Source organism: Taurulus bubalis (genome assembly GCF_910589615.1).
Source record: "Taurulus bubalis genome assembly, chromosome: 16".
NCBI classification, from domain to species: Eukaryota; Metazoa; Chordata; class Actinopteri; order Perciformes; family Cottidae; genus Taurulus; species Taurulus bubalis.
The window spans coordinates 4433550-4448832 of record NC_136604.1 but is presented as its reverse complement, the minus strand read 5'-3'; the positions used below and the strand labels follow the sequence as shown (position 1 = coordinate 4448832).

At 42.9% G+C, this 15283-nt stretch overlaps 1 protein-coding gene across 1 annotated transcript; it reads right to left on the bottom strand.

The window, feature by feature from the left end:
• Positions 1 to 560: 560 nt before the first annotated feature.
• On the bottom strand, positions 561 to 13896 carry klhl43 (kelch-like family member 43). Its single transcript, XM_079231850.1, has 7 exons — positions 13760 to 13896; positions 6011 to 6575; positions 5435 to 5583; positions 4444 to 4790; positions 3276 to 3575; positions 3016 to 3191; positions 561 to 2784 (listed from the first exon to the last, which is right to left on the bottom strand). Exons 2-7 carry the CDS (start codon positions 6322 to 6324, stop codon positions 1986 to 1988), a joined length of 2085 nt encoding a protein of 694 aa, XP_079087976.1. The 5' UTR covers positions 6325 to 6575; positions 13760 to 13896; the 3' UTR covers positions 561 to 1985.
• Between the last annotated feature and the right edge of the window lie 1387 nt (positions 13897 to 15283).

Sequence of the window (15283 nt, the reverse complement as noted above, 5' to 3'; positions counted from 1 at the left end):
GTCAGGAACATCTGGACAGATGTGAAATAATACGATAACTCTTGGGAGTGCCGTAGTAGCACTTAGATGGCACTTACTGATGGCACTTTGTAGTTTAACTTTATTGAAATTGTTCTTTCTTGTTCTGCGTTTGTACTCATGGTTGAATTGCACTTATTGTAAGTCGCTTTGGATAAAAGCGTCAGCTAAATGTAAAGTATATTTGTTACATAATTAACCTCAACCAGCTACAACTTAATGTTGCTTACCATTGATTGCATCAGTAATACATTAGTGAAAGGAGCCATTGTCGCTGCAGGCTTTTAATACTTAATCTTACTTAAATCTTACATAATTTTCTTGTCTTAAGTATGGGATCTGAGTCTTTCCTCCATTTCACCTTCAGTGTATCATCGCATGTCCTCTAACGTACAGTAATCCCATTTTCTCTCTGAAGCTCCACTTGATCTGAACCTGACCTCTAATGACACGGAAGCTCTGCTTCTGTTCTGTCGGACTACATTTCCCAGCAGCCTTGTCTGACGTAGAAAGTACGACAGGAGACGGCAGGTTTAGATCACTTTGGCTTTATTCAGTGAAACCACCAGCACAGAGCTCGTTTAGTAACATAGAGGGATTCATCCAATCAAATGAGCCCGATTCACCTCATTGTACCTCACGTTAAAAACAATATTCATCAATATGCAGCTGCCGCTCTTTGCAGTTTGTCTTTCCTCCTGTTGGCGTCTCACTGGTTCTTCAGTTGGTAGTTTCTTAGTTTCAGTAAAAATGAGATCGGTCAGATCTTCAAATGTTTTAAAACAAACAGGCGAGGTTTTGTTTGAAATTGTTGGCTTTTTTTCAAATTTTTAATAAATATTCTTAATCTTGCTGCTTACATTTCTGCACGTCGTTTTACTTCACCTGTGTTGTAGAGTTCACAGCCTTTCTCTTGTGTTCACCTCCAAATCCCTTTCGCATTGCATTTATATAATATTCATATAATTACGTACTACATCTATGGTTTTTAAATACATGTGTTTACAATTGAGCTACACTACTTCTGACATAACCAACAAATAAATTAATGAATAAGCAGGTCTGTTGGTTGCTGACCTGCTGAAGTTTGAGAAATCCTGATTATTGCAATTTTTGTCAGAATTGGCTCATATTTCTGCCGTTCACTCGTCTGTCTCTCTCTCTCACACACACACACACACACACACACACTTATTTTCACAGTTGAATGCCACAAACACTGCTGAGATCTTTTTACACAAACTTTTCAAAGTTTGTTCAACACGCTCAAATGCAGACGGCCACTGTTCCCGTCCTCATCATTCATCCTCCTCCTCCATCCATCGCTTCTCTCTACCTCCACCTGCTCCACGATACAAGTCATCCCTTACTCACGCTTTTCTTCTCAGTTGGTGACGTAAATGCAAAACCTCTTGAGACCACTTGGGTTCACGCTAGCTCTCTTTTCTTTCTTTCAAAACCAGCACATGGCCATTTTATAGATAAGTATCTGGTTGTATTTTAGATTTGAGTCTTTCTCTTGAAATGATCAAGAAGTCAGATCATCTAAATATGATTATAAAACCCCAAAATCCATTTAGGAAGCATTAAGGACCAATACTTTGTCCGTTAGAGTTCAATTCAACTTATATAAATATACAATGTAAATATATATGTATTAAATATTTATTTCAATTTCAAGTATTTCGACAATATAATTGAGTTAAATCATGCTACGAAAGAAATGTTTCCTCTAGGTTGCAATGTTTTCTACATTAATGTCATTTTTGGGGTCTAATTTCTATTCTATCCAGAATTCTTTGTGTTATTATTTACGGATGAAAATACATTTCACTTTTCCACACACACAAAATATAACACACTGTGTGTGGCCTCGATAGAAACAGAATAAAGAGCAGACGTGATCCAGGTGTTCCCCAGAGGTTGAACCAGCCTTCCTCTCGTCGCTCCCGTGCGTCCTTGTCTCTCTATGCGACGACGGTCTGAGAAGGAGCCGCGCTGCTCTCTCTGCTCCGGTTCCTCGCGGCCTGCTGCTGCTCCTCGTGGGCCGGGGTGTTGCGGTGCTGCTGCCGGCGCGGCGCGTGGCGGTGCGGCAGGGTCAGGGTGCAGCAGGACACTCCCACCGTGGGCTCGGGCAGATCCTCCGCCACGGACCAGCTGTCTGTGGCCGGGTCGTACTTCTGCACGGCCGCCTTGTAGCGCTTCTCCGCCTCGTTCCAGCCGCCCAGCAGGTACAGCTTGTCGGCCAGCGGGGAGAGGCCGGCGGTGCTCACGCCGAGGAGGAGAGGGGCGGCCCGGCTCCAGCTGCCGCTCTCCGGGGAGAAGACCTCCACGGAGAGCACATCCACTCGCTCGCCGCCGGGCCCCAGCTGGCTCCCTCCCACCACGTACACCTTCTCTCCGAGGGCGGCGGAGCAGTGCCAGCCGCGGGGCGTCTCCATGGCGGCCTTCTCGCTCCAGGCGTCGGTGTCCACGTTGTAGCACGCCACGGAGCGGGAGTAGGCGCAGTTGATGTACCCGCCGGTCACCAGGATGTCTCCGGAGGGCAGGGTGGCGCTGGAGTGGCAGCAGCGGGGCACCTCCATGGGAGCGCGCATCTGCCAGGCATTGGAGGACGGCAGGTAGCTCTCGGTGGTGGCCAGCAGGCCCTCCACGTTGCGCCCGCCGATGGCGAACAGGCGGCCGCCGCTGGCTGCCAGAGAGAAGTGGGTGCGGCGCTGTCGCATGCTGGCCAGGTGGAGCCAGGTGTTGAAGCGAGGGTCATATCTGTTTGAGGTGAAGGGCAGAGGGGTCACGTTCAGAGGGGAACCCCAGACCCCAGTGATGAGGGCCTTCAGGTGTGTCTCACAATCTGGATCTAAGACTTTTCATTTCATGGTGCATGTTTCCCGACTAATTTAGGTTTGCATTTGGGACTAATAGTGGACTGACTTTATGTCAGACAACAGCAATATATTTTGATGTATTGTGAGGCCCTAAACAGCAGCACCCTCTTACCTGCTGAGGGTGCTGACGGCGTGCTTGGCCTGGTTGCGGGCATCGTTCTGGTCCTCCCCTCCGGCCACGTACAGGAAGCCGTCCATCACAGCCACACACTGGTTGAAGCTTTTCGCTGGCAGCTGGGTGAGGTGACGCCAGGTGGCTGCGCCTTCGCGAGGGTCCCTCCACAGCACCTGGATTGCAGAGGTCAAAGGTCAGCGAGGGGTTTTTCTTGTGCGTGGCGGTGGATCGAGACAAGGCAACGACCGAGCACCGACCTCTCGGCTGAGAGCTCTCTCGGTGAGCGACGGCCGGCCGCCGACGGTGAGCAGAGTCTGCTGACCGGCCCGGACCTGCGTGCGTCGGGACTGCAGGGTGTTCTGCTGGAAGGGCAGCAGGTGGTAGTTCATGGCGTCCACCAGCAGGCGGTGACAGTGCGGGTCCATCATCATGCGGGGAACCGGCTGGATCTGGCTCACCAGCTCGCTGGCGGGGATCGTCTCAAAGCGGATGTGGGACAGCAGCTCGGCGGCGTGAGACTGACGAGAGGCGTCGAAGTCCAGCCACCTCATGGCCAACTGGAGGGAGAGTTTACAGAGAATATATATATATATATATATATATATATATATATATATATATATATATATATATATATATATATATATATATATATATATATATATATATATATCCTATTGTTTGTTTATTTACACCTCACACATTTAATATACACATGCATACTTGCACTTTTGCACTTCTACTGTTTAAGTTTAATTTAATTCCTTTCATCCCAGCTATTTTTATTTTTATTTAAATTTAAATTTTATTTTTATTAGTATTATTATTTTATATATCTTTAATCCCTGCTGTTTTTTATCTTATTTTTTGTCTGTAAATTGCTGCTACTCGACACCAAATTTCCCCTTGGGGATTAATAAAGTATATATTCATTCATTCACTCATTCATCTCTTTACATATAGCACCTTTCAAAACCCGAGGTACGAAAAGTGATTAATGTGTAGCTGCAAAAAAATCTAAATTAAATCAAAACCTAAAACTGGATCATGTCTCGCGATGCAGACAGACTCACATTTGGTCCTGTTTATAAATACCGCTTCTCTCAGCTGTCTGTCTATTTATGTCTGTAACGGAGTTGCATATTAATACACAAGCTCTCTTCTTGCATACAGTATGAAAATTCTCAGCGGTTTCGGCTCACAATGCTGCAGGGATCTGTGTTATGCTCTGAGCAGCTGCTCTGGGGTCTGTTTTTAGGGCCTGGGTGGAAATAGCAGGAAGGCGGTCGCCTCCTGGAAGACCTGGCGCTTCTCCTCAGTTAGGACATCAGTCGTGAATAAATGCACTTGAGAGCATATTTAAACCCACATTTTCCGCTCCAAATTTAAACCGTTGGCCTTCAAAAACAACGTTTGACCTCTGACCTGGAAGGCAGTGACCTCTGAAGGCAACAGCAGCGCGTCGTCCTGCAGGAATTCGCAGATCTGCTCCAGGGTCAGCTGGGTGAAGAGCGCCGTGTCCGCGAATTGGACGAAGTTCTCCAGGACGAAGCGGCGGGCGGCGTCGCTCACTGACGACAGGTTGTAGGCCGAGGCGATGTTCCAGATGTAGACGCAGGTCTGCACGTTGAGCTCGGCCAGCAGGAAGTCCATGCACATCTTGAGGAGCTGAGGGATCTGCAGGGTGGCGGCGGCCGAGGCCGTGCAGCCGATGGTGTACAGGGACATGTGGACGCGGCCCAGGTAGGCGAAGGTGATCACGTTAGCCAGGCCTGCAGACAGAGCGGGACATTGGACTTCTAACCAGATGTTTGTCAGGAAGTAGACACCGCTGTGGGAAACTACATCCTTGAAAACGGATATCTCTCAATTTTAGCTCCTCAATGCACCAATTGAGGCTTCATGAGTCAAACATTACAACCTTTTGTCATGTGAGTCTAAAAAGATGCCCTAAAAGGGTTGCAACTAATGTTCTTTACATATTAATCAGGAGACTATGTTCTCAATTCATTCATCATTTGGCCTGTAAAATGTCAGAAAATAGGGACTACAGGCTATCCCAAAACTCAAAGATATTCAATTTGCCATCACATACAAGCGGGTAAAATATGTATTGAACACGTCAACATTTTTCTCAGTAAATATATTTCTAAAGGTGCTATTGACAGATGTCGGTAACGAAGTAATCAATACATACAAAGAAAACCAAACAAATACGTTCAGAAAAGTTACATGTAATAAAATGGAATGACGCAGGGAAAAAGTATTGAACACGCTTACTGAAATGTATTTATATATATATATGTATTATTAAATTAGCAAATTATGTGAATGGACTAATCTTTCTCATTCTAGACTAATTTCTGGAAGGTTAAGAATAATGTATTCGGCAGCTAGAAGGTTTGAACTGACGTACCTAGCGGTGAGAGGGAGGGGAGCTCCAGGCGCTTCATGCCCGGGTCCTTGGCCAGAATCTCTCTGAAGTACTGACTGATGGAGGAGATGACCAGCTTGTGGACGTCGAAGGCTTTCGTCTTACAGGCCAACTCCAGGTCCGTCAGGAACCTGAGGAGGGATGAGACACATACAATACACACGTTGTGATGTTGTACCGCATGACAATTGTGTTGTACCGTAATTGTACCAGATCTTAGATGTACTGTAATGTTTCAACGCAATTGTCGATCACCATAATTGTGTCAGTTCATAAATGTATTGTAGTTGTACCGAATCATAATTGTACAGTATCATAACTGTATTGTACTGTACTTGCACCATAATGTGATTTTATCGCATCGTAAGTGTATTATATCGTGATGATATTGTAATTGTACCACATTGTTATTTCATGCCTTGTAATTGTAATGTATCGTCTTGTATTGTAAATATATTGTACACAAACGGTATTGCATCATGAATATATGGTATCCCATTGTAATTGTATTGTATCACTTCATAACTGAGGTGCATTGCCTCCATTATCAGAACCCACTTCTCCTGCCGCATCTTGCTGAGCTCCTCCAGCAGGGCGTTTCCGTGCAGCGGCCTCGTGAGCTCGCTGCCCAGGCCGAGGCCTCGCTCCCCGGGCTTGAGGACCGGCGGCGGCAGCGGCAGATTGAGGCTGTTGAGCTGAGCGATGTCCAGCGCCGCCATCTGCTCGATCTTCTTCACCCCGCTCTCCACCACCACCACGCCGTCGCCGCGGCACTCCACCGTCAGCTGGACTGCGGCCGTCTCCACGACGACCTGAGGGATGGTTTCCACGGCGGGCTTCTTCTGGCGGGAGGCCTTCTTTTTAGGCGCCATCGTTTGACCGCTGAGGTTGTCTTTGTTAAGGTTCTAGCATGCGTTTACGTCACTCCAGATGGCTTCCTACAGTAGGTACGGGTTACTGAGTTGGTGTATAAAAGGTTTCAGGTTTCTGGACACTCGGGCCTCAGAGCTGAAGTCCTCTTCTTTAGCTGGAGGTCCTAGGTAAGAATGTTGGAAATGGTTCGACTGGTTTGGGATTGTTGGGGATTTTGTTGTTGTTTTTATTTGAACACAGCACACAGCACCTGAAAAAAAGAAGGAAAGGACAAAGATTTCATTGTCATCTACAAAGGAAGCATCTTTATTTCATTGGTCTTTACATTCATCCAAAAAACTCGTTGGCTGTCGTGTAACTGGTCCATTAAAGGTCAAGTGTAGCACAATGGGACTTTTTGGAAAAACATGCTTTTTAAAAACACAGCAATGTTGCTGCTTGATGGAGCACCAGAGTATTCATGTATTCCATATATTCCCAACATATCACAATATCTATTCTGACTGCATTTTTGTGTAAACTTTTTTGTGTTAAGGCTTTTCCTCAGATCACATCTTTGGTGTACAAGAAGCAATAAGTCACAAGGCGCCAACGTGTTTGGAATATTTTAATGTTCGTCTAACTTTAGGCAGCCATTCGTTTGGATTCATTGAAGATAGGCGTGAATATCAAGATTTAAAGTTATAGAACTAATATATAAGCTAATCTATCTTTACGTTCTATTGTTTTTGACTTTAATCGATTTCAACAGATATATGCTACCATGATATAACTTTGACAACAATAAAGGAGAACATAATGTCCACAGAAACGGATCAGATATGTAAAGAAATACAATTTCCTTCCAGCACCGATATGACACACAACACGTGTATACTGTTCATTCTTCGACAAGAGTCTTCACCGCTCCGACAACGTTTTGACATCTCCCATCGGTCCTCCACCATGCCTCTTCACATCTTGAGTTATTAAAGACAAAGGCGTGTTTCAAAGTCAACAGTGAGCTCTGGCAAAGGTTCCCAGCCTTTAGAGCACAGTTTCATGGTCGCTGGAGGACACCACACACCCACTGACAGATGCTCTAATCTCTAACATCAACAGCACAACCACACAGAGGCCGACACCTTTTCTGAATCCAGCTGAGGATCCCCTATAACTCCGTCTCCACGGGTCGGCAGCAGTGTGACCGACAGGTGCGAGTGTCCAGTAAAGAAGCTCAGGCTTAGGCTTTGTGGTCTTTGGCGGCCACAAGCGCACCTGGGGGACTCATGTTCATGATGCCTGCCAACAGCACAGAGGGGAGCCCGTTCAGAGGAGAGGGAGGCTGAGGAGAAATGGAGGAGGTTCCTGGAGCGGCTATACTGAGCCTATATCTCCATTTCTGTTGTGGGTTCTTTGTACTTTGTGTGGTTGGTTGGTTTAGTTGTGTATCTGTTGCTTGGCTGGAAGGAATTGTTTGAGTTTTTTTTCTTGTGTTTTCTGTCTCTTTTGTCATTTTATTAGACTAAAAGCTCTTAAAGGCACAGCGAGTCCAGACCAAAAGGCAACTGTGGAATTGCGAAAAGTTTTTCCGAACCGGAACAATGCAACAACAACAACAACAACAACAACACCAGGTCCACAAAATGATTTGACATTCATGCAGCTGCAAATTGCAATTGTGGGATGACTGCTAAAGTACTTGTTTGGCATTAATATAAAGCTATTGTGACAGTAGCTCAAGAGGAGAGGATTCATTAAGTCAGCGCACTGACGCAGGATTATCACAAACTATTACTAATACTGATGCCGAGCTGAAGGGCTTGAAAGTGACTGGAAGCTGGACGTCTGGTGGTAAACAGCAGCAGCATCTGTGTTCCTGGCTCACGGGTTGTTGTGGTTCACCTGAGCCTCGGGGCGGTGATCACCTCGGGGGGTGTCGTGTCAGGAAGTAAAAGAACCCTCCAGTCACTATTTGGGGACTCAACTGTGTGCCAGTTATATATTATCGTTCTCTCACTGAGCTTCATCAAGATCTGTGCTTTACATTTTTTCAACTTCAGCCTGAGTGGTATTTCATTTATTGCCAGTTCAGCATTAGACTCAACTGTAGCTTCTCCTAGTTCCCTTTTTCATGTCTTATATTCTCATCTTGTGTCTCTGCCTGCCGGCCAGTCGGCTCACCGCTTTGGTCCAGACTGAAATAACTCTGCAACTGTTGGATGGATTTCCATGAATCTGGTCCCCAGAGGACGACTCCTAATAACTTTGGGGATCCTCTGACTTTTCATCCAGCGTCCAATTTTTTGTTTGTCCAATACTTTGTTTTATGATCAGTTTTATGATCTGCAGAACTGATGGCATTCCCATCCGCCTCAGAGCCAGTATTTGGTTTGTCTGTTCTGGGCTACTGTAGAAACATGGCCGCCGGCTCCGTGAAGAGGACCTGCTCCATGTGTGTAGTTATATAAACGGCTCCTTCTAAGGTCATGGAAACACAAACATGTTCAGGTGATTATACACTATTATTAATATGATATTCAATTCCTGCCAATACATCCCCCTAACATGCTCCACGCTGTAGTATTGTGTATTATGTAACTTCAATTTGACATTTTATGATCATTAATGTCATTAAACACTTTTTCTTTCAGAAAATCAAAGATTATTGTCGCTTCGGCTAATTGATTTCTATTACTTTTCTTAAACTAAATGTCTCTATTGCTAAATACCTTCTCTGAACATCTCACACCACATCTTTATTAACCTCACCCAGTGGCCATTTTGAATAATACCGACAATGCTTATAATGCCACTGCCGGTGCTTCTGACCACAAACATGTACATGACTCTCTCCACCGCTCCTCCTCATTCGCTCAGCGTCTGAACTCGGCTCTTTTTAAATAGCATCTATTGGCTCGCCGGCCAACGGCTCCACACATGGATAGACCGGGGGGCCGAGGCCGGATCGCACAGGACGGGGCCGCAGCTGTTGTCGGTGTCACATGAGGAGGGAGGGGCTCACTGCAGGTCACAGGCGACCCTGTAACTACCCGTTAAGCAGTTGGAACAGCAGCGACTAGCAGCCAGGACACGTATAACTCCAATACACCACAAATGACCCGAGAACAAGAGTTGTTGGTTGTTTGTCGGCAGCCGAGAGCTTTTTGTGAATGTTACCCTGAGCCATTAAAACATGTGGGGATAAATTCATTATCAAGGCCAACGAGGGACAGAATGATGTCAAACACATTGGATTGATACAAAAACAACAAGGTGGAAGATAATAATAATATATTATGAGTCTTAATAAGTATGTTCCGTAGACTTTGATAAAATATTTGAAGTATTCCCAATACCTCAATATAACAGATGCATCTCCTTTACTTCAGTACAATGTAAAAATACTCACTTACAAGTATTAACAGTACAGTAAATGTCTGATATAGTTTTATGTATTACATTTTTAGATTACAAATAGTAATTTTACTATTTTACAGCATTTTATTGTTTTAACTGCATAAATCCAGTGGTTTGCAAAGGGTCAGCATAATCTGAGGGGTCGTGAGATGATTCATGAGGGCAGGAAGGAAGAAAGGTTTTGCCATATAGTGAACGTTTCTCTAATCCTTCTCTCAGCTTTTTTTGAGAAATATAAATACTTTTATCTGTTTGAGCTTCAAATTGTTATTTTAATGAAACTATCGGAAAGGTTGAGAGGTGAAATTAAGGAGTAACTGTAGCTGTTATATAAATGTTGTGGAGTAGTACAGAATAGAAATACAAGGGCCCCAAAGGTCGAGTATAATATGATAACTGTAAACGTAGGATCTTCCCCCACTGTTAAAATCCATGACATGTAAAATCAAGGTCTTGGTTACATTTCAGACAAACCAACCACTTGTTCAGCGATTCTGTGGCATGAAAACAATCTTTGCAGAGATCAGCCTTCAGAAATATCCAGGACTAAGGAGCAGCTGCTCTGTCAACCACCATACTGGGAACCAGACCTCACCAGCACCATCATCATCATCATCATCATCATCATCATCATCATCATCATCATCATCATCATCATCATCACTTACAGATATACTGGAACTAACAGCAGCATCTAAACAACAGCACCGCAGCCCAGAGGAGGGTTTAACACCACTGACAAGTAATGTGGTAATGCTTTACTTTAAAAAGGTACTTAATTAAAATCCTCATCATTTCTGTTTAATTACCTTAGAACTGTGTGGTTTGACACTGATTACAGGTAAAGCAGGTTTTAATTGGAGCACGCCCCATTGAATCATTTCAAATGAATGCTCATGTAAGATAACCTGTGTGTCACACAGCTCATGTACTTCTCACGTATTTTACTGTGTTTTTAAGTATCTATGTATGTTACCTATAGTATTTAGGGACCTACATTGTAGGCACAGGATATATAGAATGTGTGTGTGTGTGTGTGTGTGTGTGTGTGTGTGTGTGTGTGTGTGTGTGTGTGTGTGTGTGTGTGTGTGTATCTTTTTCATTTTTCTATTGTTTCCTCAATGAGGAAAAAAAAATCAAGTTTAAAAAGGAAAAAAAACAATTATTGGCTTAAATGGAGTAGTGGAAATCAACAACAAACTAAAATAACTATTGAGAATTGTGTCATTGTTTTCCCATATAATTAGAACCAACTTCACAGGTAGCAGACTTGAAAATAGTGTTATTCATATTTACCATGTCATGAAATACGAACTGTATTTTTGCAAAATGCAGCCAAACTCCAAAAGGTTGCAGATGTCAGTAACAGGTCAGACACCAAACAAAGTTATGATTTTCAGTGACAAAAGGTAAAGGTACTAAAGGTTTTTATTAACGTCCAGCTAATGTTGAATCACTGCCTTTGTCTCGAGCCAGAGGGTCGACCACCGGTGTGCGGCTTCAATTTGCATCTTCTATTTACTGATTGACATTTTTAACATCCTTGGCAACCCGTTCCCTTTTCATGCTTTTATCATTAAATGCCATATTTGAAGCCATGCGAGAATCTTGAGACTGTCTCCTCAGTTATCTGATGGCTGCTCTGTGTCTCGTGGAGGAAAAAACAACATGTTCCTCGATGCGAATTAAAACAGTTAAAAGTAATTGCAGATTCCTTCGTGGTTGTCAAGTGATGATATGTGTGTGTGTGTGTGTGTGTGTGTGTGTGTGTGTGTGTGTTAATTCTAACAGAAAAATAGACTGTTTTAGTGCGTGAGTAAAGGAGAAGGCAGTAATCTGAGCACTCAGGGCCCTTCGTTGTATTTTTAGACGCCGACCTCAGTGTGTGAATCTGCTCGGAGTGTTTGAAGCTTTGCAGAGTGAAGAAGACAACTGACAGGAAGCGAAGAGTAGATGCTTCAGTCAGAGCTGTTGTTCTAAGGAGTGTTTGCAGAGGTCACAACAACTGTGAGCAACAACCACATTATTATGATTCCAGGTCACCAAGTGTCTTTATCTTTCTGCTCTGATGTTTATTCCTGTGATTAGGTTTGGGCACAGGTGTAGTTTTTAAGTTTGGGCATGGCCAGCTGTTTCCAGTCTTCATGCTAAGCTAAGCTAAGTTAAGCTAATTCGCTCTGGTTCCATACTTAACGCACAAACATGAGATTTATATAATTCTACACGGCTAAGTCTATCCAACAAAGCAAATAATTGCATTCCCAAAAATTGCAAACTATTCCTTTTAAACCTGTGATAACTGATTTATTTGTCCACCTGTGGGCAATGTAAACAAGCTGTGAACAAGCTGTGAACATGAGAAAGGTGACACGGTCTCATGTTTTAAGTAGATATGACAGATATGTTAGCGTGCAGCTACATTATCATTCACGAGGAGTCGTGTTTGGGTCCACCTGATGATTGTAAGTCCATATTGTCTCACGCTGGGCTCTGTTTTTGGTCTCCACAAACTCCAGAGGAGAATATCTGTCTCGCTATCTGCTAAATGCGCCACTATGTTTACCGGCTAGTTGCTAACTGTGTCTGACTGCTGTTGGATGCTGAGCTGTTAGGGAACGCTGGGCTTTCACAGCTTTTTTGATGAAAATAGCTGCAGCCAAAAAGCGGCGAGAGTGAACCAAAACAATTGCTATGAATTCAAAACAATTGGCGAAAAGACGCTAAAACACACATTAGAGTTGATCCTTTAAAAGGCGATAATTCCCTGTGGGTTTGTCAAAATATAGATTATAGCTGCTTTGACAACGCTCGGCCCAAAATGACCGGCAAAAACGAGAGAGCTTAAGTGGTGATGACACTGAAGTCATGTGACCGTGCTCATTTATAGCCTAACATTAGCTTCTTACTCCTGCTGATATATTTACGCTTCTAAAATCCTAAAAGTGGTGTGCATTCTTCAACATTATCTGGCTGAACAGAAGTAAGTATCATACATGTTTACCACAGAGCTTAATTCTGCAATGATCCAAAATGTGTTTTCTGTTATTAGGTCCACCTACACATACACACACAAAACGCCACCATGCGCGCCTCCCAACTCTTCTCTCGTTCTGTAGCTGCAGCTGAATTCCTTGTCTATCTTGGTGTGTATTTATAGGTACTGATTCACACATCATGTACTTGTGTGTGTATTTTGTGTGTGTTTTACAGCTAAGGACTGGAAAGAGAAGGACCGACACCTCCCTGCAGAGGAACCATATCCACACGGCCACTGCAACTTCTTCACATTGTTTCCACTCAGCGGTTAAATATATGTATACATTACTAATTAATACAATGACGTCATTAGACGTATGATTTCCAGTGGTGGTAGTCATACAGTATACTTTACCTCAGAAATGTAGCAATAACACTCTGTAAAAATACTCTGTTTAAAAAACTAATGTAAGTAAAACTACAAAAGTATTACGTGTAAGTGAAATGTGATTAAAGTATCAAAAGTAAAAGCACCTATTGAGCATATTACTCTCTGTCAGTGTGATAATGTCATGAATGAATGTTTTAACTGAAGAGGCATTACCACACAAACAGCATTTCAATGTTCCAGCTAGTGGTGGAGCTTATGTTAACTTATTTGTATACAGTTGGATAGTTTAATATTCCATAAATTCATATGTTTTGTTTGTATAATCTTCAGAGTAACTATAACTCCAGCTGTCAGAGAAATGTGGTGCCGCAAAAAGTACAATATTTCCCTCAGAAATGTAGTAAAAGTAAAGTACAAATACCTCAAAATTGTGCTTAAGCACAGTGCTTGAGTAAATCTACTTCACCGGGGATTTCTGTCGGTTTGCATCAGCGATGCCGTCGATGACAAGAGATAAGTTTTCATTTAGATTCACTCCACTTTGTGGAAGATAAAGAGTCAGTGGAGAATTTAAGATGTCAAACTTTGGTTCCTTTAGGTGACAAACTCTTTGTGTCCCAACAAACTGTAAGGCAGTAAAATGAAGTGTATTTATTTTTATTTTTTACCTCTTTCTCCCTCCTGGTTCCTGCTCTTCTTCCCTTCCGGTTGCTCTGTCAGCTTCTCTCTTTAAACTCTCTTTTACGTTCTCTCTGGTCTTTGTTGTTGTTGTCGTTCTCTAACAGGCTCCTCTGTGCTTCGTCCGTCTGTCCTCTATCAGAGAGCTGTGTGTGTGTGTGAGTTTGTGTGTGTGGCAGCATCAGAAGAAAATCAGGGTCCCAACCAACATTGTGACGTCTGAATCTATGCACCCAACCACGCCTCCCTGGACCACAACAGAGCCTTTTCTTTCATTTCCCACCTCCTCCAACATCCACCTACATCTCCAAATACAGGCACTCGTCGCCCTCCCCTCCCAAAATATCCCATTAGAGGCCGGCTCTTTACGCACCCAACCCCGTCTTCACCCGCCTCACCCTCCTCCCTCATGGCCTTTGGGTGTCAGGTTTTAGATTTGCTTGTTAATCTCACTCATTCCTCTTCTACACTAACAAAAGAGGAGAAACTCTCCCGGGTATCTGCATGAACAGGTTTAGAGCAAATTATCTAATGTATCTCTCAAGATACAGCAAAATAAGCTTTTCATTGTACAGAGTAACTGTCTGTTATCTGTGCATATGACAATACAAATCTCTTGAATCTCTTGAATCTTGAAGAGTGAACACAGGTTGCTGTAGTTACTAGATCTTATTACGGATTTACTAAAGCTATTAACCAAGAGTGGTGGAAGAAGTATTGAGATCCTTCACTTTCGTAAAAGTACCATTACCAACAATGTAAAAATATTACATTGCGAGGAAAAACCCTGAAATCAAAAGTATAAACATACTTTTTTACAAAGGTATCAAAAGTAAAAGTACTCATTCTGCCAGTCTGTACTCATTCTGCCGAATTGCGAGATGGGTTTTATTGGTATATTATACATACACCGGTATTTCATGTAATTATCATTGCAATTGTTTTAATTAATTCTGGATAGTTTAATCTGTGAAAATGCATCATAGTTAATGAGTAAAAATGTTTGGTGTGCTCACTGCTAATGTGCAAAGGAAATGTAGTGAAATAAATGTAGTGCAGTAAAAAGTACAATATATCACTCTGAAATGTAGTGGAGTGGTAGTATAAAGTAGCATAACATGAAAATAATCAAGTCAAGTACCACAAAACTGTACTAAACATATTATTGTCTCAACCAATCAGAATGTTGATTGATTACATTTTGTATTATAAATCGGACTCTGCAAAGTAACTTGTAGCTTAAGTTATCAAATAAAAGTAATTAATACAATATATTTGTCTCTAAACTGTGCTTGAGAAGAAATATAAAGAAGCAGAAAATGTAAAACACAACTACGTCGTAATTGTACTGAAGCACAGTACTTGTAAATGTACTTAGTTACTTTCCACCACTGCTGTTAAGTCTACAGTAATAGTGTACTTGTGTATATGAAAGATGACACCAACAGGTTACATAGTAAACTATACTACATGCTTATTCAGCGTTTTCACTGACGTCAAACCAACAAGCACCA

Bases quoted from the DNA above. Each gene is read 5' to 3' on its own strand.
- klhl43 (XM_079231850.1), bottom strand. From the start codon at position 6,324: ATGGCGCCTAAAAAGAAGGCCTCCCGCCAGAAGAAGCCCGCCGTGGAA. The intron at 3,576-4,443 runs GTCAGAGGTCAA...CTCTCCCTCCAG, and splicing joins CAGAGGTCACTGCCTTCCAG to TTGGCCATGAGGTGGCTGGA. The intron at 2,785-3,015 runs GTAAGAGGGTGC...CACCTCAAACAG, and splicing joins GCCGTCAGCACCCTCAGCAG to ATATGACCCTCGCTTCAACA.